At 45.5% G+C, this 19905-nt stretch overlaps 1 protein-coding gene across 5 annotated transcripts in view; it reads left to right on the forward strand.

Moving 5' to 3' along the window:
* The window catches only part of KLHL3 (kelch like family member 3), a 279419-nt gene that overhangs the window by 254414 nt on the left and 5100 nt on the right, over positions 1-19905 (forward strand). For all 5 annotated transcript variants that reach the window (XM_060636063.3, XM_060636062.3, XM_078450777.2 and 2 more), the window contains 6 exons: positions 5068-5185; positions 5571-5768; positions 7250-7351; positions 10745-10873; positions 13916-14056; positions 16285-16428. In XM_060636063.3, the coding sequence (XP_060492046.1) occupies positions 5068-5185; positions 5571-5768; positions 7250-7351; positions 10745-10873; positions 13916-14056; positions 16285-16428 (832 nt within the window). The remainder of the gene's footprint in view (positions 1-5067; positions 5186-5570; positions 5769-7249; positions 7352-10744; positions 10874-13915; positions 14057-16284; positions 16429-19905) is intronic.

Below are 19905 nucleotides of genomic sequence, written 5' to 3' on the forward strand. Positions count from 1 at the left end.
AGTAGATGGTGTTGGAGACAAGGCTATTGGCAGGGTGGGTAGGATGACTTCTCACCTGGGCCAGGCTCCTGGATCGGCACTGCTCCTTTTCCATCTTGATCCTTCAGATGGACCCAGGCCACACCTAGAAAACACCCTGGGGCCCTCAAAAAGTCCCACCATCACCCTGGAATTAGTGGTGTTCACTCTTCTCTTTACAGATCATGTAAGTGTCCTTTTCTACCATTTATTGGGAGTCTGTTTTTTAACAACTGTTTTAAACAATAGTAATGATGCTGGTGTTGATCAAATACTAGAAGCTAACATTTAGTATATACGATTTACCAAGCTGTGTGCTAAGTGCTTTATGACATTTAAGGCTCCTGGCCTCCACGAGAGAAACATCCTATTATGTTGATGTTACAGGTAATGGCAGTGAGGTTTGACAAGGTTAAATGTTTTGCCCACGGTCACACAGCTATTTAGTGACTGGGCTGCTATTTGAGCCCAGATGTGCCTGACTCCAAAGTCCATATTCTCACTCCTGTCTTCCCTGGGTCTTGCTGTCACATTCCTGGTTCTCCAACTCCCATTGTCTCTGCGCTTTGGCTGTCGGTCCTTGCCTAGAGCATCTGTTGCTCAGGAACCTGCGGGGACAAGTCTTCTGCCTCGACCTCAACATGCTCCTCGGAAGAATTGGTGTTAGCCCTGCGGCCCCACGCACCAGGGTAAGAGAGAGTCTCGCTTCCTGCCCTGGCCCGAGGGACCGACTGGCTGGGCCTACCTTCTGCCCAGCTCACCGGTCATGGAAGAGAGTTTGGACACACACTCCACTCTTGCCTGATGACAACAGTGTACAGAGCCCACGTTGTTCCTATCACCCTACTGGAGAGTCTGATGACTTAGAGGTTAGGATCCTGACTCACAAGTGAGCCAGAAGTCTCTGCTCTGTTCACCTGCTGTACCTCTCCCTGGCTAGTCTTGGGTACCTCCTGGTTCTCACACAGAGTGGTTGTCATACTCTGTGAGGAGTGACTAACATGTCTTCGCTGCTCTAGTCATGCTGCTAGAGTCAGAATCCTCCGTGGGAGGAGATAGTCTTATATATTTATTTAAAAACCATCTCGCTAGGCTGGGAGTGAACTTTCTTTCCTAAGGAATCATCAGGTAGTCTTTCCATGGTCTCACTAAGCTCCCTAAAATAAATGGCCATTTGGACTTTCCACAATGACAGTGTTTTCCTTGGGAGTTATCCAACAGCCATGCCGTCCATGGTTGAGTCTGGCTTACCTGTATTCTGTCAACCAGAACTCTCCATCCACCAGAACTTCTGTAGCCTTCAACATGGTGGCAGATGAGACTTGGGGTTAGGACCCTGCAGTGCCCTGCAAGACTCCCGAGTACACTGCTGTCCTTCAACATGATTACATTTTATTTGGTCTAGCATAATTGTTAGCCTGGAACCAGTTCTTTATTGTGATTCCCATATGATCCCTGGTAGATCTTCCTCAGGGTTACCTTAAAAGATACATGTTAAAAATAGCAATTGTTAAATAAGCCGATTTGCTTCAGTAATTTCTATTATAGGCATTACAAATCTTTTGGACTTAGACGTGTTGGAGAAAGAAAGAAATATGCCCGTTGAGCATTGTGGGGCTGAGTTTTTCTGGAAATGTAAAATAAGGGCTTGTAGGAGAGAATCGTTTAAATGTCTTCATGCCCTGACATCTTATGATCTTCCTAAGTAGCTAGAGGTTTATAATTTTAGAGATGTAATGCATGTAGACTTGGGGAATACTCATTTTTGTCTAATTGGTTGCTAGGATCAGGTATCTATGGAAACGACCATCCATTAGTATTCAAGATAGGAAATTTATTTCTTTTACTCAGCATGATCACACAACGAGTATAGTGTTCCTTGTATGGTGGCCTCTTGCAAAGCCTGCCATAGAAATTGGCTTTCTTAGGCCTGTGAAAGAAGCCGAAAGTGCATCTCCTCCTGCCTTGAGCTATCTCTGCATTTTCAGAAACCAGTGGTCCTGCTCCACACAAGCTCATAATTACTCTTCCCAAATTATTGTATGAGGTTTAATGTTCACAGTCGTCCCTCAACAATGGCTTTATGAGCTCAAAGGGAAGTTCGTTTTGAAAACCTTGTCCTGTATTCCTGTTGTTTTTCTACTCAGGTTTTACCTTAGCATTGGAATTTTTGCGTTTGTATAGTAATGCTTCTGTGTAACTACGCCAATTCTCAAGAGACAAGTGCTTGTTTTTTCTCCAATATGAATGTACCTCCCTTCTCCTGGTGTAAGATTGTTTCTGGGGCATGGTGAGGTTCCTCGAAAGCTTCGGCTTTCTTTTTTTTTTTTTTAAACAGAGAAAGCCTGATAACTTGTACAAAGAATAAACTTTCTTCTGGTGGTTGAGTGAAAAGATGAAAAAAGCTCTCTTTTTCTCTCTTTATTTATTTTTTTCTTCTCAAATTGTAATCTGGTGGCCAACATGTATTAACCCCAGCAAGTGACATTCTGGATTGTGTATTTTCTTTGATTTAACCGTGTATTTTTTTAAAATTTGGTTTCTTACGTATGCTCCTTGCCATTCATTCATTTCTTATCCCAAATAAATATCTGAGTCCTACTTTTACCTGACACCAGAAGGCCCCGAGGTTATCTTGGTGACTGAGGCAGATAGATTTTTTTCCCCGCCAAGGCTCACCATCCAGGCAGGGAGACGAGGTCACTAGGAGGTTAGAACACAGTGTGGGCCAGTTTTAATGAGAGAACACAGGGCATGTGTGATCTCAGAGAAGGGACATTAACTCATATTTGAGATCAGAGAGGTCCTTTTGAAGGAGGTGACATGTAAACTGAGACCTGAAAAATAAGCATGTGTTAGAGCAGAGGGATCAGGAATGGGGGAGAATGTTTCAAGGAGAGGGAATGGAAGGTGTTGAGTGCCTGAGGTCACTGTAAAAAGGAAATTAAAACCTGGTTTTATTCTCACCCAGTCCCCAGAACCAGATTTCATGGAAAATTGTTGCAGTATTGTTCCTTCATTTTAGCTTTACCAACTCAAAACTGGAAGGATGGTACAAGTCCTAGGCATGTTTAAGAATGCACGGCGAGTCACTGGGCCCTGGAGGAGTAAGGTGGACATTGTCTGAAGCTTGCCAAAAGGCTGTGTTCCTTAACTCCCCCTTAAACTCGTCATGGATGCCTATCTAAGCAAAGAATTACAGATGGGAAGTAATGTCAAATTCAGGTTTTGTCTGAAGAGGGCTGCTCTTGATACAGAGCAGTGGACCCTTTGAGCTGTGTCATGGAGAGTCAAATGCAGAATGTTTATTTCCAGAAGCAGTAGCAGCAACTCTAATTTTGCACTGGGTGTCTTGGGTTCCTTTGGAATGTTCCAGAAGTCAGAACTGAGTTCTGAGTTTTTGAACATTGGTTACCCACATTTGACCACAGACAGCTGTGACCACCCACATGGGCAGTGGGTGGCCTGGATGTGGAATCTTGGGACATAAATGATTGATGAGCAATAGTAGTCAGCGCTGGTTCTGCCTCCTCCTATGATAGATGCTTTGGAACAGAAGCACCAGCATCAACCAGGAACTTGTTATGCACAGTCTCTGTCCTACTCCAGACCTGCTGAATCAGCAATTCTGGCAGGGTTGAGGAGGGGGGCCTAGCATTTTGTGTTTTAACAACCCTCAAGGTGATTGAAGTTTGAGAACCACTGGAGTACATAATACAAGCTACAGGTAATGAGAATGTCCTGTGATTCCTACTGATTGGCTGCCTGTGACTCCCACACCTTCCTCGTCATGTAAGAAGGCCTCTTAGAATAGCCGTGAGAGTGATGTTGTTATGGAGACAACCATGAATTTGTACCAGTTTATTAAAACATATATACGATTGTTAACTTTGCTACTTTATTTTTTAGTTATTACTAACATGTGACCAAAGTCACAATAAGGATACCACAATTAAATGCTCCAGTTCTAATACTATAGCTGGAGCAGTGGCTTTTTTTTTTTTTTTTTTTTTTTCTTTCCTGACTATACCCCACACTAACAAATCTGTTTAAATTGTGATCCGGGAGACACATACACATGTGTATAAGCATACCAACTGTTTCATGAAATAACACCCTTCCTATATTTTCTGTGCTGCTCTATTAAAAGTACGTTGGTTGCAATCCATAAAATTCATCTCCTGACTCACCAATGAAATGTGACCTGCAGACATAGTGAGCTGTCTTTGCGTGGACCTTGTGTCTGGAGCAGGAGAGGGGTGGGACTGCCTTCACCTCTCCATCAGGTAGACTTGGTTTTCGGTCTCTGTTCTTCCGCTTGCAGCTGTGTGACCTTGGGCAATTTGTTTATGTTCTCTGAGCTTTAATTTCCTTATTTGTCAATACAGAAAACATCTACTTCACAGAGTTAACATGATGAGTAAATGACCAGGCATTTCACACAGTGACCAGCAGTGGTAGCTACTACCTTACTTGTGGAGATGGTATTGTTAGCACGATTTTTCAGAACATCATCAGTTAAATACATTTCTCTGGGAACTACCTCAAAGCAGTCTTTCACAGTTTTGTCGCAGACTACAATGAATAAGTGCCCCCCTGTAGTCTGTGTATTCAGAAATATTTTTGAAGTAATTTTACCTTAAACATGCATCCAAGTTCTGCCCTCTATTCCAAAAATATATTCAAGTTTATATATGTATTTTGGAATATTTTGTTTTGATAAAAGAATTGAGTCCCCTGGCTCAAATCCTTGAGGGCAGTGAGATTGTAGATGTCCTGAGTGGCTACATGTACCACCAACGTAGCCCTGAGCACAAGTCTTTGGGAAGGGTAGACCTTACAATTGTGTTTGTTAGGACTGACTGTGCAAGAAAAGTCTATCTGTTGGTGATTTTGGGTAGCATCTTCATGTATGTAACTCTGTCATCAACGGGCATGGGAGATCATTCGTGAACCCTGGGCAGTTGGCATGTGGAAGTGCCAGGGATTGATCATTCATGAATCCACACATTGTGGAGACCCAGCCAATGTCTGTTTGTCTTTCTGGAGGTCATGATTGTGGTTGGTGGCCAGGCACCCAAGGCAATCCGCAGTGTGGAATGCTACGATTTTGAAGAGGACCGGTGGGACCAGATAGCTGAGCTTCCCTCCAGGAGATGCAGAGCAGGTAAGCAGCCTGCCTTTCCCCAGTCTGTCTCTGCTTACTGCTGGCAATCCTGAATTGCTCCTTGTTTCCACAAACGTGTGCATTACAAACTCTCTTCCTTTCCATTCCCCACTTGCCCAATATCTGGCTACCCCTTCTGGGGTAGTTGCTATGTGCTTAGGGACTTGAAGCTAGTACCAGTATTTGCTTGAATCAAACACCCTTGGAAAAGCATATATGAATAGAAATCCAGTGAGTCCCTCAATGACTTCCTATTCTGTAAAGTTGGAGATCACTTTCTGTGGAGAATTATTCATGTGACTGCCTGGCCCCCGCACTGTCACTCATCAGCACGAGTGATCAGCTGCCTGAGATGACCTCGATGCCTTGGTTTCCTGTGCCTCAGGTGTGGTGTTCATGGCTGGTCACGTGTATGCTGTGGGTGGATTTAACGGCTCACTGCGCGTGCGGACGGTGGATGTGTATGATGGTGTGAAGGACCAGTGGACGTCCATCGCCAGCATGCAGGAGCGCCGGAGCACTCTGGGTGCAGCCGTGCTCAATGACCTGCTCTACGCCGTGGGGGGCTTTGATGGAAGCACTGGTAGGTCCGGGATGTGGTCCCCACTCCTCCTAGACTGGGACATGCCCTCAGTGCAACCCTGGTTTGCTCAGCCAGTTCTTGGGTCAGCCTTCTGTTCATCCACAGCTACCTCAACAGCACACTCCTTCTTCATCTCCTACCTTGTTTGCCAGAGCCAGGCCTTTCTACACATGGAATATGTAACTGTCCACATGGGTGGTATCATTTCCAGGATTCTAGGAAGGCTCCTGCACTCAAATGAGTCCCTTTTCTCCTTTCTGTTGTTTGGGAACCCATTTTTGTAAAAAGATGAGACTTAGAAAGAGAGCATGCTCAGCTGGAGGGCATCTCAGGACTGTCAGAGCCCTCTTCTGGATGGACACGGAAGCCGTGGAAGAGACCTGGCTCAGGCCGTGCAGTCTTTATACATTGTCCTTTCTACTGCCCCACGAAGCTTTGTCAGACTGTGCCACCACAGGTGCGTTCCATTGCTCCTGGCTTCTGTGTCGCTTCAGAGCTCAAATCAGAAACTACTAGTAGACATGAACTTGGAGAGATTATCTCACCTTTCCTGTACCTCCAGGTGGATGTCTCTATAGACAGTAACTCTGTTAACACTGAAATGCCCCCAGGGATGTGAAAAACAATATTTTTTACTTCTCTGAATTTTCATTTGTGTCCTTACCAATTGGTAACCTTTCCAATTCTTCTCTTTGCCTCTCTCATAATATTTTAGGGTCTATAGCCCCTTGAGAGGCTGCCTCTAGTGGGTAGGATCTGAGAATATAGACAAAAAAAGAGAGTGGGGCATTGTTTCTTCTAGAAATTGCTTTTGGCTGTGAGTAGAAAAACCTCGCTAAACTGTGCCTTAAACAAATGAGAGATCTTGTTTTACCCATGAAGGAAGACATCCCAGAGTTGGCAGTTGCTAACTTCATCTACTTGCTCAAGAATATCGGGGCCAAGTTCTTTAAACATCTCTTGGCTGTACCCTCCTGATCATAAGATGGCTGTGACAGCTCCAGACGGCACATTTGTGTTCCAGGTAGCATCAAGCAGGTTGGTGTAGAAAAACAAAGGCTATTTCAGAAATGCCCATCAGACTTCTTCTTAGGCCTTCTTGACTGAGTCACCCCTAATGGTTGTGGGACGCTAAGTTCTCAGCTTTCTAGCTTCTTAGGTAGAGGAAGAAAAGAGAAAACATGTTCAAGTGAGGCAACCTCAGGTTTTTTACTCCATTCAGTAGGTGTAATGATTTACATTTGCAGGGCAGTTCTGTTGTATCCCCATGTCCGCTTGTGACCCACCATGAGTCAGGCCTTTGTGGTCCTCTCAGGTAGACACACTGAGGACATGCATCAGGGAGGCGCCCCAGGCTGCATGGCAAGGTAGAGGTGGTACTCAGCCATATCCCCAGGTTTCTGACCCTTCCCCCGCCTCACACCAGATGACGCCTCACCTCTCCTCATGAGTAAAAATCTTACAAGTCTCTGGTCTCCCAGGCCTAGCATCGGTGGAAGCCTATAGCTACAAGACCAACGAGTGGTTCTTCGTGGCCCCAATGAACACACGGCGGAGCAGCGTGGGTGTGGGTGTCGTGGAGGGTAAGGAATACCAGTGGGCGGCGGCCTGTCCCTGCCCCAGCCCACAGGTCTTGTCCCAGCACCCTGGCTCTATTCCTCCCATCACTGCTCTGAGTCAGGTTCAGGGATCCTGATGGAACAGATGAAGAAAGTTAAGGCGCAGATGGGTGCAGCTATTGGCTCATGCTAGCAGGTGGCCAGGTATATTGGGGGGAGTAAGTGGAGCCTAAGGGGAGACACCAGCCTGTTGCTTTGGCTACTTATCAACAGTTGTGTTATAGGTTGAGGAATCTAGAGTCAACATAGAATGTAGGAGTATAATGTGGTGGGGTGAGGGTTCATTTTATTTAATTAGTTTGGTCCTCCTATTTATATGTTGAATATTAACACATTAACAGAGCCTCGAGTGAGGTGGGCATGTTTTCCCAGGTCTGATTACTGTCACTGCAGGACAGGTTGGTGGCAGAGTCCTGCTCAAGTCAGGAAAGGTGTGTGGGGTAAGGCAGGTGAGAGTAGTGAGATATGGGGCCCAGTTAGGGCTCTGTAGTTTATAAATGGCTCTTTTATATATAAATTTTGTTCCCAAAATCCTTTTGGAGGAGATAGACAGAGCTTAGATTTTCTCCATTCTCCACATGGGGAAATGAAGTGCCAGAGGGGCAAGTGATATGCCCAACATTAGTAAATAGCACAGCTGGTCCTTGAGCTTGGGTCTTCTGACTCCTAACTCCGTGCTCTTTCCATTGTGCTACACTCTTTCAGACCATTAGCAAACGCTGATAGGGATTTTATAAATATGTGTGAATTCAATGTATTAAAGCATAGAGTATTATTTGGAAAAAAAAAATGGTATACTTTATAGGATGACACTGATTCATTAATCTCTCCTGAAGTGGGAATATAGCTGGAATATCTATGCATTTAGACATGTACGCAGGCATTCTCTCTCTCTCTCTCCCTCTCTCTCTCTCTCTGTCTCTGTCTCTCCCCGCCGCCCCCCCCCCCCCCCCCCAATCTCCTATGCATCCACAAGAACACACTTACTTGCTTTAGGGAGAGTGTAATGTGCAGTGATTAGACAGACATTAGTAGAAATATTCTCTCTCACTGCATTTCTTGGTTTGTACCAGTATTGCATAAATTTTCATTTAGAAGTATATTATTCTAACGTACTAAATAAGTCATTTTGGTGAGTGCAAGGATTTTGTCCTCCTCTCAAGATAAATTGTTTCTTGCAATCTCATCCTCCTGGTGGAAACAGAAATTGATTTGTCTGCCAAATATAAGTGCTTTGTCTAGCCACCTTCCCATTTCCTCCCTTGTTCCTCAGCCAGGAATACTAAACAATAGTGTAGGGGTTAAAAATAGCAAGTCCCTGTTAATAGACTCAAGGAGAAACCTTGAGTCGGTATTTTTTCAGCTGATGCAAGGTTAGGATGGTTGATGGCAGGTTAGAGAAGTTGCATTCATGGTCGTGATTTGAAATACTCCCCTTGACAAGGGCTTGTGTGAGCATGTTCTGTGTGTGGAGGAAGTGCTGTCTTGTAGCGTGCCTGTTGAGACAGGGGACAGCCTGGGAATTTGTTGATCTTGTTCATTCTGAATTTGAAGCTCTTTGGCTGTGGGTCACCTTGGGGCTGCAGTGTGTCCTCCTCATAGCTTTGGTGAGAATGTTTCAGGAGGATCTTAAGGGGCCTCTGCTTCACCGTGGCCTTGGAGACAGGGCTCTCCACATGGTCACAGTCCTCCCTGCCCTCTCTCTGTCCTCTGTCATGGCTGTCTGGTCTGAATGACACTGGGGTTGTTCTCGGGAGCTCCGCATCTCCTCCACACCTGAATGACTTAGGTTTCGGCGAGCAGAGGGCAGCTGGTGGGCAGGTTGTTGCATCTTGGCCAGCCTATGTCATGGGAGCAGCCTGGACCCTGGAAGAGTTGTTGGGTCAGGAATCTGTGTTCTGGCTTATGTAAGGGCAGAACTGGGGAGGACGTGTCCCTTTTTTCTTAGAAGGGTCCCTGGAAAGGACTCGGGCAGAAAACAAAACCAGCCTCAATGATAGAAGAATAAATAATTAAAAACATTTTTGTAAATGTTTATTTATTTTTGAGAGAGAGACAGAGTGTGAGCAGTGGAGGAACAGAGAGAGAGGGGGACACAGAATCTGAAGCAGGCTTCAGGCTCCGGCTGTTAGTGCAGAGCCCCATGTGGGGCTCAAACTCACAAACCGTGAGATCATGACCTGAGCTGAAGTCACACGCTTAACCGACTGAGCCAACCAGGCGCCCCAGTAATTTTATATTTGATATGACAGCAGTTTGAGCTTCTTTCTAATTTAAAAAAAATGGCACACTTCCAAATAGTAGTTTTATTTTTGGTATTTCTCCCTCAGGAAAGCACATAATGACAAAAAAAAAGAAAAACATCTCATTTGGTTAGTAACTCTATTAAGTGGATTTGCATTTGGCAGTGTTTATTTAGTCTACAGTTAGTGTTTGAGATCCTTATTATAACTCCGTTACTCCCCATAGGTCTGAGGCCTAGGCCTAGGTGAGGTAGGACTGCCCCTACCACACACAAACACACACACACACACACACACACACACACACACGGGGGCGGGGGGGGGGAGAGTGAGAGAGAGAGAGAGAAGGGAGGGAGGGAGGAAGAGAAAGAAGAGACCCTTCATGTTTGAATCTCTGTTCTAGGAGAGCTGAAATGCTGACTTCCTGCCCCTTGTCCAACCTCATATGTCCATCCCCAGGCAGAAATGATGCCTTTAGATAACAACTTACGGTATTTTTATTTATGCGTAATGGTGTTTCAGGGATCTTGCGCATGGCTTAAAGATCACAAGGGAGCCTATCGATGAATTCCAGCCACCCCAGCCCAGAGTGCACACACTGTGCTGCGTCCACATGTTCCATTTGCTGGGATTGTGGATGGAGCACACGAAGTATGGTAAAGTCACGGTCTGGGTTCTCACTGAAGAATATCTTCTCATATTTGTTTTGTCTGCTGTGTAAGCCCTTAGCCAAAAGTCAATCTGCCTGCCTGTAGCTGGGCCCCACTAGCTTTTTATTTCTTGGGTGCCTTATTCTGGAGAAGATCTAATATAGTTCACTAGCAAGAATATGCTGAGCCACAGTGGTGCCAGGCCATAGCTTTGCATTGGGTATTTAGGGTGCTTATTTAGAAAGATGCTCTGAACTGCATTAAGGAGCCTCATGGCTTAAGAGGAAGTAGAAGGCATAATTGTGAAGAATGCATAGTCTGGTTTGTGGTCCCTCTGGAGGAAAGGGGCCCTGAACTCTCATGGCGATGAAGGTGCCCCAGTGGGTTAACGATGGAGTTTCAGCCAAGCTCCAGTTCTGTGCCACTGTCCCTGCCACCACCCTCAACCACTTTGTCTGTTCCAGGGAAGCTGTATGCTGTCGGGGGTTATGATGGGGCTTCCCGCCAGTGCCTGAGTACTGTGGAGCAGTACAACCCAGCAACCAATGAATGGACCTATGTGGCAGACATGAGCACCCGCCGCAGTGGCGCAGGTACGAGGAGCCTCAGGGCGCAGGCTATGTCTGATCCACTCCCAGGTGGGTCCGGAGACCAACAGTTGAACATTCTTCCTTACTTCACCTTCCCATTCTTTGCTTTTAACGTCTGTATTCCCACTGGCACCTTTCCAGCTCGACACAAGCACTTACATGTTAACCTCTCGCAGGGAATATTCTCTTCAGCATCATCCCTTCCATCTCTGTGGAAGTAACTGCATCCCTGAAAAGTGAAGGCTTGCTGCATGCCAGGTGCTGTCCTAATAAGCACCTTCAATTTATTTAGTCCTCACCACTGCCCCTAAAAGGTAGACACAACATAAATTCCACTTAACAGAAAGTTGACCAGGGGTGAGTAATTTGCTCAAGGTCGTATAACTGGTAGAGTCAGGATTTCTACTCCTTTCACCCGTTTGGCCCTCCCCCTGGCAACTATCAATCTGTTCTCTGTATTGTGGGCTTTGATTTTTTTTTTTAAGACTCTACATATAAGTGGACATCATATGTTATTTGTGTTTCTCTGTCTTCTTTTACTTAGCATAATGTCCTCAAGGTCTTTTTTGTGTGTGCATTTGTTTTCTTTATTGTATTTTTAAGACTGAATTGTGTTCTCACTTTACAGTTCCAAACACATGACTACTTGCTCAGCATTCCTTAATGCTATTTTAATATTATTCAAAAACTTTTGTGTGCTCACTAGTTAGAAAACAAAAAGGTGTATGGTCCCATTTAAGAAGCATTTGTATGTGGAATACTACTTTTAGTGAGATTGTGTTTGCTGATTCTGACCAGTTGGCCCTCCTTGAACATGGAGCAAATGCCTGGAAGTCAGGAGGCCTATGCTTTAGTGTTGAGTCTGCTAGAACTTGCCATGTGACTTTGAGCAAGTCCCTTCCCCCTTTCTGGCTTCTGATTCCTCAGATGTGAAATGAGTGGGCTGCAGTAGATGTTCCCCAGGGGCAAGTTCAATGCACACATATCATGGTTCCTCTCCCTTCCTAGAGCTCTTTTAGTAATTTTGGTTTAGAGAATCTTGGTAGAGTCTTGTTTGTACTTCCTAGGAATCTTCTGTGACTTTAAGCGTGAGAGCAAGTTCAAAGCTCAAGGACGTAGGGACAGCTGAGGAGGAGTGGAACGGCACCGAGACATGGGGCTGCTTCTAGGAGCATCTCAAGCAGCAAGTGTGGAGGGGCAGCCCCGTGTGGAGCCCCTAGCACAGACCGGCCCCATCTGCCATAGATCTGCCTCTGGAGGCAAACTGCTCTGTCTGTGCCAGGCTGCCCAGGCCTTGTTACTGTGTGGAGTTCACTGAGGCTGCTCTGGCCCTCGATGGTGGCAACTCTACTGCCTGTGGCACTGGGTGACCTCAGTTTAGGGAATGCTCCCTCTCCCAGAGGTGGACTCTTGACTCAAGTTACTGTCAGAGCCCTGGCCTCAGGCTCCCAGGTCAGCTTTTGTTATACGCTTCACATCCCTAAGATTAGGGGAAGCCTCACCTCTGGAGTTGAGAACCTGCATGGTGGGTGTTCTTTGGTGGCTGAAGAACCAGACTCTGGCCTCTGGCTACTTCTGGCCCTTTGAAGTGATGGGAGCCATGGTGGCTGTAGGTCCAGGAGACATCAGTGTGAACATTTGTGGAAGAGGCTGCAGAAGGGCAGGGGAGACCCTGAGGACCTGGAATGCTGCTTTCTTTTTCAATAGTGTGTGAGCAGTGCTCACAGATGGTGGGAGGAGGGTAAAGAGGCCATGACTGGAACCCAGGCTCTACTAGTTCTGGGAGAGGGGCAGATGAGGCTGCTTTGGAACACACTGAATTTCATTATACCCAAGTCCGTTGGATAGCCATTGTTGATACAACACCACCATCTGCTGTTAGTTTAGGGCAACTGTGAGGAACCACCAGCACAACCAGCATAATTGCTAGATGGGATTTTACATATTTTGGCATTCAAACAAGGACCTAGTACCATCAGGCACAGGGAAATAGTCTGAATAGTATAGAGTCCTTGTCCATGTGAAGTTTATATCTTAGAAATTGAGTCTTTGGGTCTGACACGTGGCTGCATATCCCAATCACCTGAGGTACCTTTTCTGAGTCCCAGCCAGTGTCTCTGGGAGGGAGGCTCTGGGAATCTATTATTTTCAAAATCTCTCCACCTGATTGTGATGCAGCCTGTCGTGGAGCGAGGTAGCCCGTGTGCCATGTTGCTTTGCAAATGGGAGAACTGAGGCCTGGAAAGGGGAAGTTTCACCCGGCAGCAAGTTAGAGACACACGTCCAGACCTATGTGTCCCGGACACCAGGTCTGTTGCTGTTTCCACTCCCCTTCCTTCTGTGACCTGCACTGAAGGATTTTAAAAGATGACACTGAATCCTGTACATGATGCCATGCTAGAAGCAAGCTCGGGCCTATCAACATCGGGAGTGATGTAATGTCCCTCTACAAGCTAAGAGGAGAATGTGTGGCAGAAAGGATGGGTTCTGCTTTGGGGCATGCAAGGAGGTCTGCGCAGTAATGATGGCAGTGCACCTGCTACGCGGCTAGTTGCCAGGTTTAACTCCTCTTACTCAACTCGTATAATTGAAGGCTGAGGAATACGAGTAGGAAGACTTGGCAACACAGACAACAGGAGGACAAATGTAATTTTACCGTCTGGAGATAACATCTTCTAATGTTTTGGAGGATTTCTTTCAGTCTTTTTTTTTTTTTTTTTACTTTATTTCTTTGCATAGGAACCCTCTCTCCCCATTTTATACATACATGGTCACATACATGTTACATATGTATATTTATGTTTCTCTAAATAGATACAGGGTCATTTTTGCTTTGTATTTAGGGAATTCTCAGATTGACAGTTGTAGGAGGCAGGCGGGGTGTCATATTTGTTCTACGGATGAGGACACTGAGGTCAAGGGGAACAGAGCAGGACTCCTCATGTCACCCTGCTGGTGACGGTTGCCCAGGACTGGACGCCAGGCCTCCTGGTTTCTGGTCGCGGTAGCCAGCTTGAGGCTGGGACACTGTACTCTGCCTTTCAGGGGTCGGGGTCCTCAGTGGACAGCTGTATGCCACAGGCGGGCATGACGGGCCCCTGGTGAGGAAAAGTGTTGAAGTTTACGATCCTGGAACAAACACCTGGAAGCAGGTGGCGGACATGAACATGTGCAGGCGCAACGCAGGTAATATGACCGCTCTTTCCTTCTGTCCTTGCGGGGTTTGGGAGTGAACACTAACTCCAAAAGAAAAGCAGAAGGGAGAGACTCCCAGAACCTGGGCCCAAGCTTGTACCTCACACAGGAGTATCCCTTTGCCAGCTAGGCTCTGGGCTGGGAGAGGGGAGAGCCAGGGACCACAAAAGCTAGCCACAGGGTCCCCTATGTAGACGCAGGGGGTTCTTTCTCTTCCAACAAAGGGTGATGACTTTGTGCACACATGGACACAGACCCAGAAAAGCCCTCCAATTACCGTCAAAGCCCCCTGTCCAATGGCTCTGTTGGGTAGCTAAGCACAAGGCTGTGTGGACATGGTCAGGCAATGATGCTTGCTTCTGTCTTTTCTTTGCCACTACCTGGTTCTGAGAACCCCTCACTTCCCACCTGAAACCCATCTCCTTCCTTTTAGGGGTAACCAGTCCCCTTATTCATTCTTTGGTGGGAACACTTCCCATTTTCCTTGCTTTGTGCTTCTGTCTCTCTGTCCCTTCCCCTTTTCTTTCCTGTGGGAATGATTTATCTTAGAGGGTTTAGATTTTTATTCCGGGAGCCTGACATCCCTATTAAACTATTTCCTTTGACAACTTTGTCTTCTGGCTTGGGTCCTTTGTCATTATATCTTACTTTATCCTCTTTACTCTATGAAAGTGTTGACTTAGCTTAGCTTCCCAGGCTGGAAAGACAACTAGGTGACTTTCTGGCAGATTTATTTCCTTTATATCAAGTTACCAGTTTGCTAAATTCATTTGTAGCTCACATGTTGAAAGTGTAAACAGAGGAGAGTTATTAATTTGCCCATTGCCTAAGCCCGCCATGATGTAACTTGGCACTTGGCCTTAAACCACATGAGCGAGAGATTATAGACACTCGAGGGATTACCTAACACAGCTAGTGTGTCTTGAGTCCAAAAATAGATGTGTGTATATGTACACATTTACATACAGATATTTCTGTTTTTTAATAGCAAAAGTGGAATCACACTGTGATGCTATTTTATAACCTCCTTTTCCAATCCACTTTAAAATCTTCCATGAATAACTTATTATAACATGAAGTATATTTACATGATATTTTAAATGGCTATATCATAATTTGAATAACTAATCTACTGTTGGACATTTATTTCCATCTTTTCTATCAGTAACACTTTTGTTATTACAAATGGTCCTTTGGCTAATCAGTGCACACATCTAAAATTATTTCTTTAGAATAAAAGTCTAGAAGTAAAATTTTTGAGCCTGAGTGAGCATACGTGCTTTCACCACCATCCGGGAAAGTGGTACATTTTATCTTCTCACCAGTGTTTGAGATATATCTTCATCAATACTTATAATTACAACTTTTTGAACATCACCAACCCCTTAGTCTCATTTTGAAAAAAGACATGTATGTTGGACTGTGGCCTCTTAATTAAAACAAATTTTTTTAAATATTTATTTTTGAGAGAGAGAGATACAGAGCATGAGCAGGGGAGGGGCAGAGAGAGAGGGAGACAAAAGAATCCGAAGCAGACTCCAGGCTCCAAGCTTTCAGCGTAGAGCCTGACAATGGGCTCGAACTCCCAAACTGCGAGATTATGACCTGAGCCGAAGTTGGACACTTAACTGACTGAGCTCTTGATGAACAAAATAACAGTTTCCTACCCTTGAGTCCCTGCTGCATGAGACCTTGCCCTCAAACCAGCCCTCAGTGAGATCAGAGTCGGAGGGATGCCTGGTCCCTGGGAGCTTTGTGTGGATTTAGACTTAAGTAGTGCAAAGGCATCACAGATGTAACCATAGCCACACAAGAGGGATCTAACAGCATTTATCAGGGAAAACTTAGAAGCAGAGCAGTAGTACTGTGGGTGAGGTTCCCTTAGTCTGGGCATGAGAGGTCTGCATGCACCAGTAGGCAATGCTCCAGTAGAGAGGGGCCCATCCTGGTAAGCTCTAAGTAATGATAGGGTCAGGGGCCAGGAACTGTCCATGGGACATGTAGCAGTGATTCCCCCTTTTTAGAAAGGGGGATCCTCGGAGCCCAGTGGCTGTTGTCAGCATGTCCTTCAGTTGAGCACAATGAGACCGAAGAACTAGCTCCTGGAGCTACCTTGAAGGGGAGGAGGAGCACCTCCAGGGCCATCCAGATCTGTCTCCCATCCATTCCCATCACTGGTGACTCCTGCCGTAATGTCTCCTCTGGCCTCTGGTTCACAGGGGTGTGTGCAGTGAATGGGCTCCTGTATGTGGTTGGAGGGGATGATGGATCCTGCAATTTGGCTTCGGTGGAGTACTACAACCCTGTCACCGACAAATGGACGCTGCTGCCAACCAACATGAGCACGGGGCGGAGCTACGCAGGTCAGTGCGCTTCACTCCGACTCCACCCTCACCTCACCCCACCCCTGCGCAGAGGGTGTGGGGTGGGGGTGGAGGTGAGTTTGCTGAACTTGGGACTAAGTGCCTTCTCCAGAGAGGGCAGATAATTGTCACATGTCACCTACCACTCTTCCATTCTGTGCCCATGACACATACCCATAATTAGCACTGTTTTCCCCCAGCGAACCTGAAGGTAGCCCCAGAATTCTCTTTGACACCTGTGTTCCAGGGAGCCGCTTCCAACTACTCTGATTTGTCATAAGAGGTTTTAGAATTTCATTGCCATTTCTGGGCTCCTAGATAGAGTAAGATACAGTTCATGCCTTACACAAGTTTAATTGGAAAGATGAGGTCTGTCTACATGAAATAGGACATACAAGGTGATGTCCACATAACTTCTAAATGGAATGTGCTCTGCTGTACATATTTTAGGACACGACAGGTGACAACTTCCTGTAGGAAATGGGGCATGATTAAACTTTGGGGGGGGGCTCCCATCATACAGCTCGCTGCCCTTTGCCAGGTGCTCCCTCCCTGTGCCACAGGGCAATGTGTTTGGTACAGCGTGTACATTTGCTGTCATCTTTTCAAGAACCTTCTGGATGAATGGGACTGTATCTTTCCATTTTATAGATGATGAAATTGAGGTTTGGAGAGTCTTAAGGAACCTGCCCAAGACCACATGGTTTTAAAAAAAAAATGGCAAAGTCAGAATTCAGACTCCAGTCTGACTCCTGAGCCCGTGTCCTTTGTACTACCCCAGCTGAGGGGTAGAAACTATTCTGGGCATGAGGCTGGATGGAGGAATAGGAATGAAGCCAATGTAGAGGCTCATTCCTGGGGAGTGTGTGATGGGTTTGGTGAGGCCTGGGAGGTCGGACCACAGTGCGTGCTGCTGATGGCAGGGGCATGTAGCCCTGCTCCTTGTATCTCGTCTTCCAGGAAGTGGAATAGTTAGGGCTAACAGTTATTTACTGAGCACAGACAAACATGCCAGGCATTACCCTACGTATTCTACAACCACTATCTCCTTTAGTCTACCCCACGACTCCAACAGCATTCTTATTCCCTTTTTATATTAGAAGGTCAATCACTCTGTCTTGTTTGGATTTCTGTGCAGAGGAAGATTGTACCATGCAGGCTTAAAGGGGCTCCTATCACATTTTGTCAAGACAGGTCCTCAATTGCAGCAAACTTAATTTATTTTTTTCCTCGTGTAGGATTTTTCTCAACTAAATATAAAAGATGCTAGAGGTATTTTGGTCTTAGAGTGAGTGATTCTTTTCTCAAGATTAATTATTAAAACCAGTACTTTCATTTTCTTTTCAAAGCTGTAGTGGCAAGACCAGGGCATTTTCGAGTACGAGGCAGTGAGGCCAGTGAGGGACCCTCCCTTGGCTCTTATTGAGCCTTAATGAGAGGGGAAGGTTTAGGTATAAGTGTTTAGAATTTCATATATGTGCTGAATATTTCATGTCCACTCCTTTATTGTCTGTCCACTCTAGAAGCAGGTGAGAAGGATACAAGCAAACGTGCAGTTTGTGTTAAAGTCCATTGACTGAGTGAATCCATTTTTTTAAAGAATCTAAAGAAATGGTCTGAAATGCAGAGATTTATGGATAGTTATTGTTTGGAGTATTATTTATGATAGCAGAGGGCAGAGAGCTACTTAGTGTCTGCCATCAGGGAAGTAGTTAAACTGTGGAATATTTTTACAGTGGAAGTGTTCTTAATGTCATAAGAACATGTTTGTGACAGGCTGTTAGGTTAAAAAGGGAGAATGCACAAGGTATGTACCACTTGAGCTCACTCAGGTAGTCCTGGGGTCACGGACGTTTGAAGAGCTACCACCTAAAAAAATGGATATTGGAATCAGATCTGAATTTGAGTTCCAGTTCTGCTACTTGCCCTGGAGACTCTGGGGTGGGTAATCGGTCTGAGTGAACCTCTTGTATTCTCATTTGTAAAATGAGAATAAAATCGTACCACATCTCTTACAACTTGTGTGCGGTAATACATGGAACACTTAGTGCTGTGCCTTCCCTGGCACGTAGCATCCCCTTGGTAAATGATCAGGATTATTTTTAGAAGCCAGGAAATAGTCCAAAAAACATAAAGAAAATTTTTTAAATAGTGATTCTCTTTGTATGAAGGGATTAGAAAATTTCTTTTCCTTGTGTTCTTTTGCATTTTCCAAATTTCCCATAATGAGAATATTTTACTTTTATAATCAAAAGAAGTTTATATAAAAAAGCAATATAGGAAACTACTTTTTTAAAAAAAAAACGCTGCCTTATGAAAGAGATTCCTGAGGTGCATGTGAGATGTTCTCAGGGTCAGGCAGCCCATCTGGGTCTGGAGACTCTGCTGTTGCCCACCTCAGAGCTTTTCTGCCTGCACCTTTATCCAGAATTCATATGCAATGGATATCTTAGCACAATCTCACCACATGGGTATCCTGGCATTTCTTTTAGCATTGTTCTCTCAATCTCATCTGCCACCAGATTTTATAGCCATGGGAATATGTTAAAGTGAGGCTCTAGTTACACTGTACCAGTAGACCTTACCTGTAAATTAGGATTTTGTTCAGTTGCAGATACCAGAAAAACTGACAGGTTCTTGCTTAAATAAGGAAGGTGTGTTATTTGTCTTAGGCAGAAAGAAGTCTAGGGCTGGCCAAGGGGCTCAGACTGTCATTGGAGAACCAGGTTTCTCCTCCCTTTTCTCTTTTGCCAGCTATACCAGTAGTTGCTGCTGCTGCCTTGGGCCCTATGTAAGCATTCTCTGAGGTGGGACAAGGGACACAGGCACAGCTGAGCACTGGCAGATGTGCATTGACAATGGTCTTGGCCGGGACTGGGTCACATGGCACTTCCTGCTGCAAGGGAGTCTGGGAAGCTGAGTGCATACGGTGCTATTCTCTGCAATAGAGGACAGCATGGAGAAGGGAAGTTGGATGAATCAAGCGACGGTATCTGCCACGTTACAGAGATTCTAGGGTCATCTGTGGATTCACAAAGTTAGCTGTGGAGGATGGTTCAATTTGGCTAAAACCGTTAACACACACAGACATGTCTGGTTTTTTTTCTTTTTAAGTTTATTTATTTATTTTGAGAGAGATCACGTGTGAGAGTGGGGGACGGGCAGAGAGAGAGAATCCCACGCAGGCTCCAAGCTGTCAGCAACAGAACCTGATGTGACACTTGATCCCAAGAACTGTGAGATCATGACCTGAGCCGAAATCAAGAGTTGGAAGCTTAACTGACTGAGCCCTGCTTTGAGGCGCCCCTGGAGTGTTTTTCCAAGTAGAATTTAGCCTTAGAGGGGTCTTTCAGTTGGGTGACCTTAAATAGTATGGGAGCTGAGCCTAAAGAGGTAAATGGACTTGCCTGAGGCCGGAGTGCAGCTTGAGTGGTGGCAGAGCTACAAGTGGAATTCGGTTTATCTTACTTCCATGAA

This window comes from Panthera onca, chromosome A1 (genome assembly GCF_046562875.1).
Source record: "Panthera onca isolate mPanOnc1 chromosome A1, mPanOnc1 haplotype 2, whole genome shotgun sequence".
NCBI classification, from domain to species: Eukaryota; Metazoa; Chordata; class Mammalia; order Carnivora; family Felidae; genus Panthera; species Panthera onca.